The sequence below is a fragment of the Nomascus leucogenys genome, chromosome 19 (assembly GCF_006542625.1).
Source record: "Nomascus leucogenys isolate Asia chromosome 19, Asia_NLE_v1, whole genome shotgun sequence".
NCBI lineage: Eukaryota > Metazoa > Chordata > Mammalia > Primates > Hylobatidae > Nomascus > Nomascus leucogenys.
Genome location: NC_044399.1, coordinates 47,429,902 through 47,445,185, shown reverse-complemented (window position 1 = coordinate 47,445,185; position 15,284 = coordinate 47,429,902). Strand labels below are relative to the sequence as shown.

General features: G+C 38.2%; 1 protein-coding gene across 2 annotated transcripts in view; it reads right to left on the bottom strand.

The window, feature by feature from the left end:
• The window catches only part of MAP4K3 (mitogen-activated protein kinase kinase kinase kinase 3), a 188,317-nt gene that overhangs the window by 102,569 nt on the left and 70,464 nt on the right, over positions 1–15,284 (bottom strand). For both annotated transcript variants that reach the window (XM_003262766.3, XM_003262767.3), the window contains exon 3: positions 4,607–4,697. In XM_003262766.3, coding sequence (XP_003262814.1) covers positions 4,607–4,697 — 91 coding nt within the window. The remainder of the gene's footprint in view (positions 1–4,606; positions 4,698–15,284) is intronic.

Below are 15,284 nucleotides of genomic sequence, written 5' to 3'. Positions count from 1 at the left end.
CAGCCTGGGTGACAGAGCCAGACTCTCTCTCAAAAAAAAAAAAATAAATAAACGAGCATTTATTGTTTTTCCCCCTAAGCTTTATTGAGTTCAAGCTTGAGAGGAATGTCTCCATTTTCTTAACTTATTCTTAAGTGATATGCTGGGCTAAGGAATGCTTAGAAGGAATCTGAAATTAATTTAAACTCATCTTTAGTTTAAAAGAAGTAACAGTTAAGCTCCAAAAGAATTGTAAAGAGTAAGTCTATGATGATTTAATTCTGTTGTTTTATAAATACACAAACATAAATATTCAGATACAAACACACACCAAACCAGGACTATTTAAAATTTTTAAATGTTAAAGATTTGTCTATCTAGTTTTTATTGTAGGTATATTAATGTTATTGAACAGTGGAGTAGGAAAGGCCTTGTTAAGAAGAATGCCAGGTATTCTGCTTTATAGAAGCTCAGTTTCAGTATTTCTTCAGAAGCGAGCACAGCTACCCTGATAAAAAATGGACTTCTGAAACTTAATTATATGCTGGTCATCTAAGAAAATACATAGGGTAAGTCTGATTCTCTGAGGGGGAAATTTATCAATGGTCAAACTACATTTGCTCAGTTTCCTTAACTTTTTGTCTAAATTTGTTATACAGGTTGTAATAGCAACAACATGGAAGAACATTGCAATGAACAGTATATATTTTACGGGGTTTGTATCAAGTTCAAACAAGATCCTCCTTTGTAAAGTCATTCAGTAATGAGAAAGAATTCAAGAAAGCATGTTCCCTCCAAGACTAAATCTGGCCTTTCTGGGCTAAGCAATTCGGTATGCCAAAAAAGACATCAGACTAGCTACCTGTAAAGCCAGGTTTAAATCCCAGTGCCACTAATGAGAAGTTGGATAGACTAAATAAGTCATTTATCCACCACTCCATTTTCTCATCTATAACCAAGAGTGGGCCGTATGACATCTCTTAGTCCCTTACAGCTCGAACATCCTACAAGTCTAATTATTAGGATTCCCTACTCCAACCTTGGCCGAGCCTGAATTTCAATTAGGGAATAAGGGAAGAATCTCTACAGAAAAAAAGAGCAAGAGAGAGATAAAATTAATTGCTATCCTACATTATACTACTATTTACCTTCATATCACTTTGATCAGCTATACCCTTTCACAGAATAAAATATTTAATTCAGTGTTTCTTAATATTAGATTATACAACACTAAAAAGAACATAGTTTTACTGAAAAAAAGATCCTACTTTTGTCTGTTTTACTTTGGTTTCTGGGTAATTTTGCTTTTTGTATTTGGAATGAAGCAAAATCATAAAATAAAAAACTTAGATGTGAAATTCTCTCAAGAATCTTATTTGTAAAATGAAAATAATTTCTACCACAGTTATACTGCTATCCAGGTTGCTGAAAGATCAAATGAGGCACTAAAATAATGATACTTTTAAAAAGTCAAGAAGTAGTGGCAGTAGCAGCAGCAGCAACAGTAAGTAGTAGTAGCAGCGGCAAATACCTATTGAGCATTTATTACATTTTAAGCACCGTTCTTAGTATTTCACACGTAGTTACCCAGGAAGTACTCACAGCTATCCTGTCATGTAGATATTATTATCATCTCTGTTTTATAGATGAGGAAACAAAGGCACAAACTGGTTAAATAATTGATTAATAAGTGATAGAACCAGGTCTCAGACCAGACAATCTGTCTCCAGAACTTAACCTCTTAACTACCAAAGATACGATTTGTCTCTGGCAAAAAGATCATGCTCATTTTACCATAACAAGAGTGCCACATAAATGAGTGGGGTTATCCTGGAATAACAGGTTAGATTTTGGATGGTTCCACAGTTCTGGAAGATTCAGATCATGTTTGAGAGATATTCTTAGATCAATGTCCCTGGTGAAAAAAAAATGCTCATTTAAAGACCAGCTTGCCCTTGGGGGAAAAAAACCTTTGTAATACTTCTCCTAGTTGAGCCTAGTAGGTAGGTCATTTTGTTAGGACCAAAAGCAGTAAAACAAATTGTTTTGAAGTGGTGCTTTTAATTGTATTAGCAGCAATCAGTTATTTGTATCATGAACTTCAATGGTTTTAAGAGAATATTTCTTTGAACTTATACAGTAACTGCCTGTGCTGAGTAGGCGTCCTAACATACAAACTGATGGAGAAACTGTTTGCGTTAGGTTGCTGTTTCAATCACTCACCATATAAGTAGTTTTAAACTGGCTGCTAAAGAACCCATTTAAAATGTGTAACAGCCACTGACCTGGGGGTAGTACCTATCCCTATGTGAAAAGGGTTAGTTAATTCCCTGAAGTCTCTGTAAAACCCACACCTCAGCCGGGCACGGTGGCTCACTCCTGTAATCCCAGCACTTTGGGAGGCCAAGGAGGGTGGATCACCTGAGGTCAGGAGTTCGAGACCTGACTGACCAACATGGTGAAACCCCGTCTCTACTAAAAATAAAAAATTACCGAGATGGGTGGATCACGAGGTCAGGAGATCGAGACCATCCTGGCTAACACGGTGAAACACCGTCTCTACTAAAAATACAAAAAAAAGGCCGGGCGCAGTGGCTCACGCGTGTAATCCCAGCACTTTGGGAGGCCGAGGTGGGTGGATCACGAGGTCAGGAGATTGAGATCATCCTGGCTAACACGGTGAAACCCTGTATCTACTAAAAATACAAAAAATTAGCCGGGTGTGGTGGCAGACGCCTGTAGTCCCAGCTACTCGGAAAGTGAGGCAGGAGAATGGCGTGAACCCGGGAGGTGGAGCCTGCAGTGAGCTGAGATCGCCTGGGTGACACAGCGAGATTCCATCTCAAAAAAAAAAAAAAAAAAAAATTTAGCTGTGCGTGGTGGTGCATGCCTATTGTCCTAGCTACTTGGGAAGCTGAGGCAGGAGAATCTCTTGAACCCGGGAAGTGGAGGTTGCAGTGAGCCAATATCGCACCACTGCACTCCAGTCCAGGAGCTTGCAGTGAGCTGAGATCGTGCCACTGCACTCCAGCCTGGGCAACAGAGTGAGACTCTGTCTCAAACAAACAAACAAAAACAAAAAAACCCCCACACTTCTACCTTAACCAAGGTGGGGCGATCAAAGCTGTACAAGAGTGGTTACAACCATGAACAGCAGGTCCAGTTGGTTTTTCAAAAGCTGGAAAGATGACAGGGCAGAATACCCTAGTCTTTTCTATCTGTTGTGCCCAAAAGAAAAGAGAAAAAGTGCTTTGTACCTGGATCATATGAAAATGGGAACCTGCAATAAGTTACAGCATGTTGGATGTTGCTAAAGTATGCTGAAGAAAAACTGAAGTTTTTTTAATACATAGGGAAGGCCAGGCAGGGTGACTCACACCTATAATGTCAGCATTTTGGGAGGCCAAGGCAGGTGGATCATTTGAGCTCAGGAATTTGTGACCAGCCTGGGCAACACAGTGAGATCCCCGTCTCTATAAAAAATACAAAAATTAGGCCAGGTGAGGAGGCTCACACCTGTAATCCTGGCACCATGGGAGGCTGAGGCAGGCAGATCACGAGGTCAGGAGATCAAGACCATCGTGGCCAACATGATGAAACCCCATCTCTACTAAAACACAAAAAATTAGCTAGGCATGGTGCCACGTGCCTGCAGTCCCAGCTACTCAGGAGGCTGAGGCAGGGGAATCACTTGAACCTGGGAGGTGGAAGTTGCAGTGAGCCGAGATCACGCCACTGCACTCCAGCCTAGCGACAGAGCAAGACTCCATCTCAAAAAAAAAAAAAAAAGCTGGGTGTGGTGGTATGTACCTGTGGTCCCAGCTATTCATGAGGCTGAGGTGGGAGGATCACCTGAGCCTAGGGAGGTCAAGGCTACAGTGAACCATGATCACACCACAGCACTCCAGCCCGGGTGACAGAGAAAAATAGTAAAATATTCTCTAATCTTCCCTTGGAGGAAGCTTAAAAACAACTAGGTCACCAGTGATCAACTCACAGCTGCATGTAGAAGTGAATGGAAAACAAGATTTGACCCTAAGGTGATTGCCTATGCAATATAACCTAGGAACCTGGCCTGGGTCTGGCTACCTAAACAAAATAAGAGAAAGGAAATTCACAGTCCTAAATTCACAGTCCTAAGTTCACCTTAGGACCTCAAAAAATAAGTTACTGAGATGATTATAGTTCCTAGTTCTTTGGACAAAATGAAGGAAAGGGATAAGGTAATACAGTACTCTTAGACCAGAAGCACAAAATTAAAAAAAAATTTCTGATAAACACATAACTGGAAGAGATGCTCCTGACTACACTGACCTAAGTCCAGAAGAAAGGGGCAAGAGAATGGCATATTTAGATCGCTAGTCCACCACTGGAAGACTAACCATAAGGTTTTTACTTGCCAGCATTTTCACTAAAAGCACATCTAGAATTCTCAAGTCATACGACTGTAATATTGGTTACAGAATTAACATAGGTCCTAAGTAAAAATTCCATTTGTATGAAAATATCCTATCTTCAAAGCATGAAGGAAAACTACAAAACATGGTATTAAAACTAACTTTATTTTGTTTAATGTATTAGGTGATGAAATCATTATTGCTTTTCAAAAGGGAAACAAACAATATACCTGAGATAGCTTCCAAAATAAGCAACAATATTTGGGTGTTTACAGTCTTTCATCATAATAATTTCTTGCTGCACGACTGCAAAGTCTTCTCCTAGAATAAAAAACAAGCATGTTGAATATTTAGAGGTAAGTTTCAAAATGCTCATTTATTTCAAAACACAATAAAATAATTATACCTATTAATAAGTATAACATAATTAATGAGTTATAAATAAAACATAGCCAATAAGTTAATGGTATTACTTTTAATGACAATTTCAGTCCTGACTTGAGAGAAAATATAGCATAGTGATTAAAAGCATGAACTCTGGTCCCAGACTTTCTGGATGAAAATCCTAACTCTGTTCCTCACTAAGCTGTGTGAGCTTGGGTAAATTATTTGACTTCTCTGTGCCAATTCCATCCTCAGTAAAATAACAATAGCCTATCTCATAGGAATGTTGTAAGGGTTAAATGAACCCATACATGTAAAATGCTTAGAACACAGTGCCTGGCATGGAGTATGCTTTATACAAGTATTTGCTATTATTATTATTATTATTATGCCTTGGACATAATCATCGGTATAATCCATCAATAGGAAATGTAAATTACTTTCTCCTTTATTTCCAAATAACATTTAATATAATTTTAGCACAAAGAAGTAATTCTTTTTTAAGTTATGGCAGGAACCCTTATACACCAAGTGTGTCAAATTTATCTCCACAGGCTGTTTGTAGAGCTGAGAGGCCTACACTTAAGCAGTACTGGATTACCAGACGGCCCACATTCACAGGCTTATCCTGTATTTCGGTGCCTTGTTCCAACTGTGTTATAATCAGAATGGGATTGTATTTTAGCCTGGTCAGACTATTAGCAAATAATCTCTCTCCTACTGCCTCCTTGTCCAAATTCTCTAAAATAAGATCTGGCAATCCTATAGCAGTGTCACATGCTGTGGCTCCTGAATGAACACTTGTCATGGAGAGAAACAGAACTGCAGTGAATGCAAATGTGGTGAACCAGAGACTATGCAGAAAGAGAACAAATGGAAGTGCTTACTCTGAAATAAAAGTAGCTTTGTATTACTAATTCAGCTTTTAAAGTATTATATACTATGAATAGCCCGATTAAATGTAAATTAGTAGCAAAGTAAAAAAACAGAAGGCTTCCCCAATTACTGCTCAAATCATAAGTATGAGGTCATTGTGGTAAGCCCTGACATTTCTGGCCTTGGCATTTTGCTGCTGCAAATGTAACTGAGACTTGAAACAGCCCAACCATGAACCCTGTGAACCCAATATCAAAATCCACCTTACTGTCCCAGTTACAAGGAAAGAAATAATGGAGAAGAGACAGTTGTTACGTTGGATTCTTAATTTCTGCGTTGATGTGAGCACAAAATCACACATCTCCAAAGACATAATTTTTAGGCTTTCAAAAATTTGGAAGATTATTGAACTATGATCTTATTACTTTACTTCCCACCATTAAGGGTTCCTGATTTTCTGTATATTAGAAGAAATCGAAATTAGGAATAATAAAGCCAAAATAAGACTAACACCAATTTCTACAGGTATACTAGGTACTCTGGAAGTTCTGGACTTTTAGTTTCTCACTCAACCCAAAATTATACCTTTAGTCAATCTAGTGAAAGAGTCGCATACAATCAAAGTTGATCTAGTCAGAATGAACCCAAGACTTTAGTTTGATGGTTGAAAGACAAAAGCTTTCTTTCTGGGGGTAGCCCTGAGAGTTATTAGTAGTCATGATACAACCTCAAAGAGAGTCAGCCTTAGGATAAAGTTAATATGTGGAAAGCATTGAGGAGAAACAGGTAAAAGGAAGCATACTGAACTATTACAGCAAGCCTCACCTGTCTCTGTAATTTTCAGATATACCTGTACATGACCAATAAACGCTGTGTATTTTTTAAGCCACTTCAGCTGGGGTTTCTGTTACAGATAACTATAAGCATCGTAACTTCTACATTGATCTTTGTATTGAGCACTTTTATTATACTACACTGATGTCTGCATGTCTATGCCTTCACTAGAATACAAAGTCCTCTAGGATAGGATTATGTCTTCATCATCTTTGTACCCCTAGTACCTAAGATGTGATCAATAAAGAACTGTTGACTGAATGAATCTACAGCACCACATAATTCATTTCTATGATGACTGTAAATCCAGAATATCAGCTTTTGGTTTAATTTCATCCAATTGTTAGCATGTTTTACATAATTAATTGCCTATATATTCCTTTTATTTCTAATAAAACGTATTAGTGGCTTTAGGTTTTCAGCTGCAGCTTTCCCATGAAATACTACTGATCCAAAGTGTATCATTTTATACTATTAAGTCAACTCTATGTGATTGTGAGAATGGTCAAATTAAATTCAACATTTTTTGTGGGAAAAAAATCCAAAGAAAAATTCCACATACTCAATTTTTAAAGGTAAATAAAAAATGTAGATTTGGGTAAGAAAAAAGTAGAGTTTAATACATTAATAATCCAAAGGATTTAAAGAACTTTGTTCAAGGCTCATGAGAAATACACTATAAAGATAGGCCTCCTATCACGAGTAGAGCAGCAGGGGGTAATTGCCCCCATGATTCAATTACCTCCCACTGGGTCCCCCCACAACACATGGGGATTATGGGAACTACAATTCAAGATGAGATATGGGTGGTGACACAACCAAACTACATCATCCCACTCCTGGCCCCTCCCAAATCTCATGTCCTCACATTTCAAATCACAATCATGTCTTTCCAACAGTCCCCCAAAGTCTTAGTTCACTCCAGCATCAACCCAAAAGTCCAAGTCCAAAGTCTCATCTGAGACAAGGCAAGTCTCTTCTACCTACGAGCCTGTAAAATCAAAAGCAAGTGAGTTACTTTCTAGATACAATGGGGGTACAGGCACTGGGTAAATACAGCTGTTCCAATGGGAGAAACTGGCCAAAACAAAGGGACTACATTCCCCTTGCAAGTCTGAAATCCAATAGGGTAGTCATTAAATCTTAAAGTTCCAAAATGACCTCTTTTGACTCCATGTCTCACATCCAGGTCATGCTGATAACAAGAGGTGGACTCCCATGGCCTTGGGCAGCTCCACCCCTGTAGCTTTGCAGGGTACAGCTCCCCTCCTGGCTGCTTTCACAGGCTGGTATTGAGTGTCTGCAGCTTTTCCAGGTGCACAGTGCAAGCTGTCGGTGGATCTACCATTCTGAGGTCCGGAGGACAGTGACCATCTTCTCACAGTTCCACCAGGCAGTGCCACAGTGGGAACTTTGTGTGGGGGCTCCAACCCCATGTTTCCCTTCTGCACTACCCTAGCAGAACGATGAGGGCTCCACCCTTGCAGCAAACTTCTGTCTGGACATCCAGGTATTTCCATATATCCTTTGAAATCTAGCCAGAGGATCTCAAACCTCAATTCTTGGTTTCTGTGTACCTGTGGGCTCAATACCACGTGGAAGCTGCCAGGCTTGGGGCTTGCACCCTCTGAGGCAATGGCCTGAGCTGCACGTTGGCCCCTTTTAGCCAAAGATGGAGTGGCTAGGATGCAGAGCACCAAATCCCTAGGCTGCACACAGCAGGGGGAGCCCTGGGCCTGACCCACAATACCATTTTTTCCTCCTAAGCCTCCGGGGCTGTGATGGGAGGGGCTGCTGCAAAAGTCTCTGAAATGCCCTGGAGACATGTTCCCCTTGTCTTAGTGATTAACATTTGGCTCCTTGTTACTTATGTAAATTGCTGCAGCAGGTTTTAATTTCTCCGGAGGAAAATGGGATTTTCTTTTCTATCACATTGTTGGACTGCAAATTTTCCAAACTTTTATGCTGTGCTTCCTCTTGAACGCTTTGCTCCTTAGAAATTTCTTCCACCAGATACCCTAAATCATCTCTCTCAAGTTCAAAGTTCCATAGATCTCTAGGGCAGGGGCAAAATGCCACCACTCTCTTTGCTAAAGCCTAATGAGAGTCACTTCTGCTCTAGTTCCCAACAGGTTCCTCATCTCCATCTGACAGTCTGGACTTTATTGTCCATATCACTATCAGCATTTTGGTCAAAGCCATTCAACATGTTTCTAGAAAGTTCCAAACGTTCCCACATCTTTTTGTCTTCTGAGCCCTACAAGTCTCTCAGAACTTCCAAACTTTTCCACATTTTCTTTTCTTCCTCTGAGCCCTCCAAACTGTTCCAACCTCTGCCTGTTACCCAATTCCAAAGTTGCTTCCAGATTTTCAGGTATCTTTACAGCAGCACCCCACTTCTGGTACCAATTTACTGTATTAGTCCATTCTCGTGCTGCTAATAAAGACCTACCCAAGATGGGGTAATTTATAAAGGAAAAGGGTTTAACTGACTCACAGTTTGGCATGGTTGGAGAGGGCTCAGTAAACTTACAATCATGGCAGAGGGGGAAGCAAACACATCCTTCTTCACATGGTGGCAGGTGGAAGAAGTATGAGCAAAAGGGGGAAAAGCCACTTACAAAACCATCAGATCTCATGAGAACTAACTCACTATCACGAGAACAGCAGCAGGGGGTAACTGCCCCCTATGATGCAATTACCTCCCACAAAGTCCCTGCCATAACATGTGGGGATCATTGGAATGACTCAAGACGAGATTTGGGTGGGAACACAGCTAAACTATATCAACAATCAAATCAATAATAGCTTAAAGATGAACCCTGAAAAGGTCCCTTATTTCTGTCACATGAAGTCCATACTTTGCTGCTGGCCTTGTCTATATATCTAGCACAGTGTCATTATTAAGGATATGCACTTTGAAATCAGAATATCTAATTACGAAACTTGGTTTCACAACTTACTAGTTGTATCATCTCAGGCAAATCTGTCTGTCTCTGCCTCCCGTTTCTCTTCTGTTTCTTTCTTTCTCTCTTTCCCTCTCTCCCCCACACCCTTTTATCTCTACATTATAGCAATTATATCACGTTTTATGTAATAACATGATATATTATAATATATATTATAGCAACTATCCATAGTCACAATTCTATGCCCCCTTACTCTATTTTTCCCCACGTACCACACTTAACATATTATATGTTTACTTATATGTGTGTTTCCCTAGCACATTAGACTCTTTCAATATAAATGAATTAATGAATTATTCTAAAGGTAATAACCAATTGAAACCCACAAGAAAAAAAAATAAGGTGGTATAAACAGTAGAAATACAAAATTTTCATTATTTACTATATATGACTGTGCTCCTGGAAAACAAACACTTAAAAAAAAGGCAGAAACAATTTTTTAAAATCCTTCAATAACATATTAGAATATGTCAAATTAAACTGTGTACCTAAGAATAAGCTTTAAAACCCATAGGCTCCATACAAAGTTTAAACTTGCTTTTAAAATCTTTAAAATGATTATTTAAACATTATTTAAACTACATTTTATTTATATATTAAATATTTAATATTATTAAATTATCATTTAAAACAGAATCTGCTCTGTTGTTAGTTTTCATGTTAAATAGCTGTTTGATACTGCAAAGAATTACTTTATTATAATGACATCTGTCAAGCTGCTTCTGGAAAACCATGTTAGCTTATTAGAGTCATGAAGATGTTAAACATGTAGAAGAGAGAAATAAAGATGACTAAAGGAAAATAAGAAAACAAAGTATTCTGTGAGATAAAAGACCTGAAAAAAACAAAAGACACTTCCCTTCTGAATAGAAGAACTTACTATGGTAAAGACAGCAAGTACCTTATGAATTAATAACCATATTAATGTAATTCCAAACAAAATGCCAGTTGAATCCTGAAAAAATTATACTTAAATTCACCTGAAAAAATAAACATGAAGGAACAGTTTTCTAATAGATATTATTTTGAAATAAGTAGCTCTTATTTAGAATTTGATACATCTGGAATAATTCTCATCTTTCTGATTCTTTATCCTGGATCATGTTAAATGTCCTATGGCCAGAAACAAGGAAAAGAAATAAAAGACATCCAAATTGAAAAGAAAAAAGTAACATTATATTTGCTGGAAGATGACATGACATTGCATATAGAAAGCTCTAAAGATTCCACAAAAAAACTGTTAGCATTAATAAACAAATTCAGCAAAGTTGCAGGATACAAAGTCAAGTGCATTTATATACACTAACAACAATCTGAAAAGGAAATTAAGAAAATAATCCCAATTACAACAGCATCAAAAAGAATATCTAGTAATAAACTTAACCAAGGAGGAGGAAGACTTGTACTCTGAAAATTACAAAACGTTTAATCAGAAAAATAAATGGAAAGACATGCCATGTTTATGGACTGAAAGAGCATTGTTAAAATGTTCATACTACCCAATGCGATCTACAAATTCAATGTAATCTGGAAAGCAAACAGCAACTTTTTTCTTTCAGAAACAGAAAGAACAATCCTAAAATTTAGATGGAACCACAAAGAATGCCAAATAGCCAAAACAATCTTGAGAAAAAAGAATAAAAGGTGGAGGTCTCACACTTCCTGGTTTCAAAACATATTACAAAGCTACAGTAATCAAACAATATGGCACTGGCATAAAGACAGACATATAGACCAATGGAATAGAGAAAAGAAAACCCAAAATAAACACATGCATATAAGGTCAAATCCTCTTTTACAAGGATGCCAAGACTATGCAATGGGGTAAAACAGTATTCAACAAAAGGTGCTGAGAAAAACTGGATGGCAGCACGCAAAAGAATGAAATTGGATGTTATCCTACATACACAAAACATTCAGCTTTAATTTATTAAATACTTGAATATTAATTAAATACTTAAATGCAAGGCCTGAAACTATAAAACTCTCATGGAAAAACACAGGTCAAAACATTCATAATATTGGTCTTGGCAATTATTACTTGGATATGACATTAAAAGCACAGGCAACAAAAGCAAAAATAGACAACTGAAATTCCATTACTAAAAAGCTTCTGCACAGCACAAGAAACAGAATTAAAAGACAACCTATGGAATGTAAGAAAATATTTGCAAACCACGTATCTGATGAGGGGTTATTAGGCACTCCTACAATGCAACAGCAAAACGAAACCCACCAAATAACTGGATTCAAAAATGAGCAAAGGGCTGGGCGCAGTGGCTCATGTCTGTAATCCCAGCACTTTTGGAGGCTGAGGTGGGTGGATCACCTGAGGTCAGGAGTTTGAGACCAGCCTGGCCAACATGGCAAAACCCAGACTCCACTAAAAATACAAAAAATTAGCTGGGTGTAGTGGCAGGCATCTGTAATCCCAGGTACTTTGGAGGCTGAGGTGGGAGAATTGCTTGAACCCAGGAGGTGGAAGTTGCAGTGAGCCAAAACTGTGCCACTGCACTCCAGCTTGGGCAACAGAGTGAGACTCTGTCTCAAAAAAAAAAAAAAAAAAAAAAAGCAATGGGTGAATGGGTGATGGATATATGAAATAGCTTGATTTGATCATTTTACAACATACATATGCATCAGAATACCATGTTGTAAACTGTAAACAAACAGTATACAATTTTTGTCATTTATACAGTAATCATACTGGGGATTTTTTTTTTTTTAAGAGCAAAGGACTTGAACAGAAATTTCTCAAAAAAAGATATACAAATGGCCAACAGATCTATATCAAAAGATGCCAAACATCACTGTCTTCAGGGAAATGCAAATCAAAACCATGATGTCACCTCTCACCTGTTCAGATGGCCATTATAAAAAACAAAACAAAACAAAAAACAAAACAAGACAATAGCAAGTGTTGTCTAGGATATGAATACTCCCGTCCACTGTTGATGGGAATGTAAAATGGTGTAGCCACTATGGAAAACAGTACAGAAGTTCCTCTAAATATTAAAAATAGAAATGCAATATGATCCAGCAATCTCACTTGTGGGTATATACCCCAAAGAACTGAAACTAGAATCTCAAAGAGATATTTGCACTCCAGAAAGCAGAATGGTCATGGCCAGAGACTGGGGGAAGGAAGAATTAGGAGTTGCTATTCAATGTGTAAAGAATTTCAGTCACACAAGATGAAAAAATTCTAGAGTATAAAGTATAACATAATGGTTATAGTTAACAATGCTGTACTAAATATTTAAATTTGTTAACAGAATAGATATCATGTGACGTGTTTTTTACCACCATTGATAAAAAGAGACAAACTCTAAAATATTTGAAGAGATTTATTTTGAGCCAAATATGAATGACCAGTGGTCTGTAATACAGCTCCAAGAGATCCTGAGAACATGTGCCCAAAGTGGTTGGTTTTATACATTTTAGGGAGACATAAGACAGCAATCAAAACGTGTAAGGTGGGCCAGGTGTGGTGGCTTACGCCTGTAATGCCAGCACTTTGGGAGTCCAAGGTGGGTGGATCACCTGAGGCCAGGAGTATGAGACCAGCCTGGCCAACATGGTGAAACCCCACCTCTACTAAAAATACAAAAATTAGCCAGGTGTGATGGCACATGCCTATAATCCCAGCTATGTGGGAGGCTGAGGCAGGAGAATCATGTGAACCCAGGAGGCGGAGCATGCAGTGAGCCAGGATGGTGCCCCTGCACCAGCCTAGGTGACAGAGCAAAACTCTGTCTCAAAAAAAAAAAAAAAAAAAAAAAAAAAAAAACGGGTAGTGGAGACCAAGGTTTTCTCATGCAGATGAAGCCTCCAGGTAGCGGACTTCAGAGCTTTTGTCAGACCTATAAAGTGCCAGACTCAGTTAATTCTCTCCTGGATCAGGAAAAAGACCTGGAAAGGAAAATGAATCCTCTATAGAATACAGATTTCCCCCACAAGAGACAGCTTTGCAGGATCATTTCAAAATGTATCAAAGAAATATACTTGGGATAAAATACTATAGCAGGGCCTGCTATCTGTCATGTGATGCTATACTAGAGTCAGGCTGGAATTTGGTGTCTTATTGCTATAAAAAGTCTGTTCACTAGTCTTAAGATCTCTGTTTAAATGTTAATGTTGGTCAGCTGAGCCTGAATTCCAAAGGGAGGAAGGTATAATGAGGATGTTGGAGTCTCATTATGATAGTAACATCATGGCCTGAAGTAGCTTTTCAGGTTAACTTTGGAATGCCCTTGGCTGGGGAGAGCCTCCATCAGTCGGTTGGGGGGCTTAGAATTTTATTTTTCAGTTACGCCACAGTAATTTTTAAAATGTCCTATAGCCAAGAGAAAAATGTAAGCTTAGACTATGAAAAATAAACAAGGTTTCTCATGCCATTGTTATGGGTATTTCACTCTCAAATCTTCCCATTTCCATTCTATTTTAAACACAGAGAAGTGAGAACACACATCTACGTTACATGTAAAAGTGTTTTAAAGTCAATTTCAAATTAACTTTTAATTTCATGTGTGGTGTCATTCAAAATACATAATTTCTAAACTCCATTTCATATGGTAGAAACAATAAATGAAATTAACGGTACTTCAGTTGTTCATGAAAGGAGTCAAACTCTGTAAAATATTTGAAGAGATTTATTCTGAGCCAAATATGAGTGACCAATGGCCCATGACAGAGCCCTCAGGAAACCCAAGAACATATACCTAAGGTGGTCAGGGTACAGCCTAGTTTTATACATTTTAGGGAGACCTGAGGCATCAATCAAATACATTTAAGATTTACAATGGTTTGATCTAGAAGGGTGGGACAGCTCGAAGCAGGGTGGTGGTGGTGGGGGGGCGGTGGAGGTGGTGGCTTCCAGGTTAGAGGTAGATTTTTAAAATTTTCTGATTGGCAATTGGTTTAGAGTTATCATCAATAGAAAGGAACGTCTGGGTTCTGATAAGGGGTTACGGAGACCAAGGTTTTATGATGCAGATGAAACCTCCAGGTAGTAGGCTTCTCTTCAGACGTAAATGTTTCAGATGTTTCTCTTGAGCCGTAAGATCTGTACTGATGTTAATACGAGTCAGCTTTCCCCGAATTCCAAAAGGGAAGAGGGCGTAGTTCCACCTCCGCTTCCATCATGGCCTGCGTTTTTCAGGGTAACTTCAGAATGCCTTTGGCCCAGTGGAGGGGTTCATTTAGATGGTTGGGAGGCCTTGGAACTTTATTTTTTGATTTACACAGTAATCTATGGCTAACATTCCAACTTCTCTTAAGTTGTCAATTACTGTGTCAAACTACTGGAGTACCAGGAAATACTACATTAAACTATCAGAGTATCTTGAAACCCACTGGCTAATCTTTAAAAAGATAAGAAATTGGCTTAAGTAATTATAACATAAAATTAGAAAAAACTTTTCTAAAACCACAGAAGCAGCATCCAACTTTGAATTTTTGAAGAAATATTAAAGCCCTGATCAATAACACAGAAATACAAATGAAATATCTAATAATCCTATTGATTCCTAGTTATTTCAAAAAAAATGAAAAAATGATTAAAACAGCAATATTCGTATTTTTTTCAGAAATGAGAATGAAGAAAACAACCCTTCAAATACTTCACCTGATAAAAATAACTTGAGTCTATTTATTTGTTTGGCTGTATTTTAGTAAGCGTTCTTGATTAATGCTTAAGGTAAGTATCACTTATATTTACACACATTGTTACTGAATGGCCTTTGAACTTGGGTTCCACAAAGCCAAGAAGAAATTCCCTTGCTCAAACTATCTAAACAAAAAAAGAAGCCAGGCACAGTGGCTCACACCTGTAGTCCCAGCACTT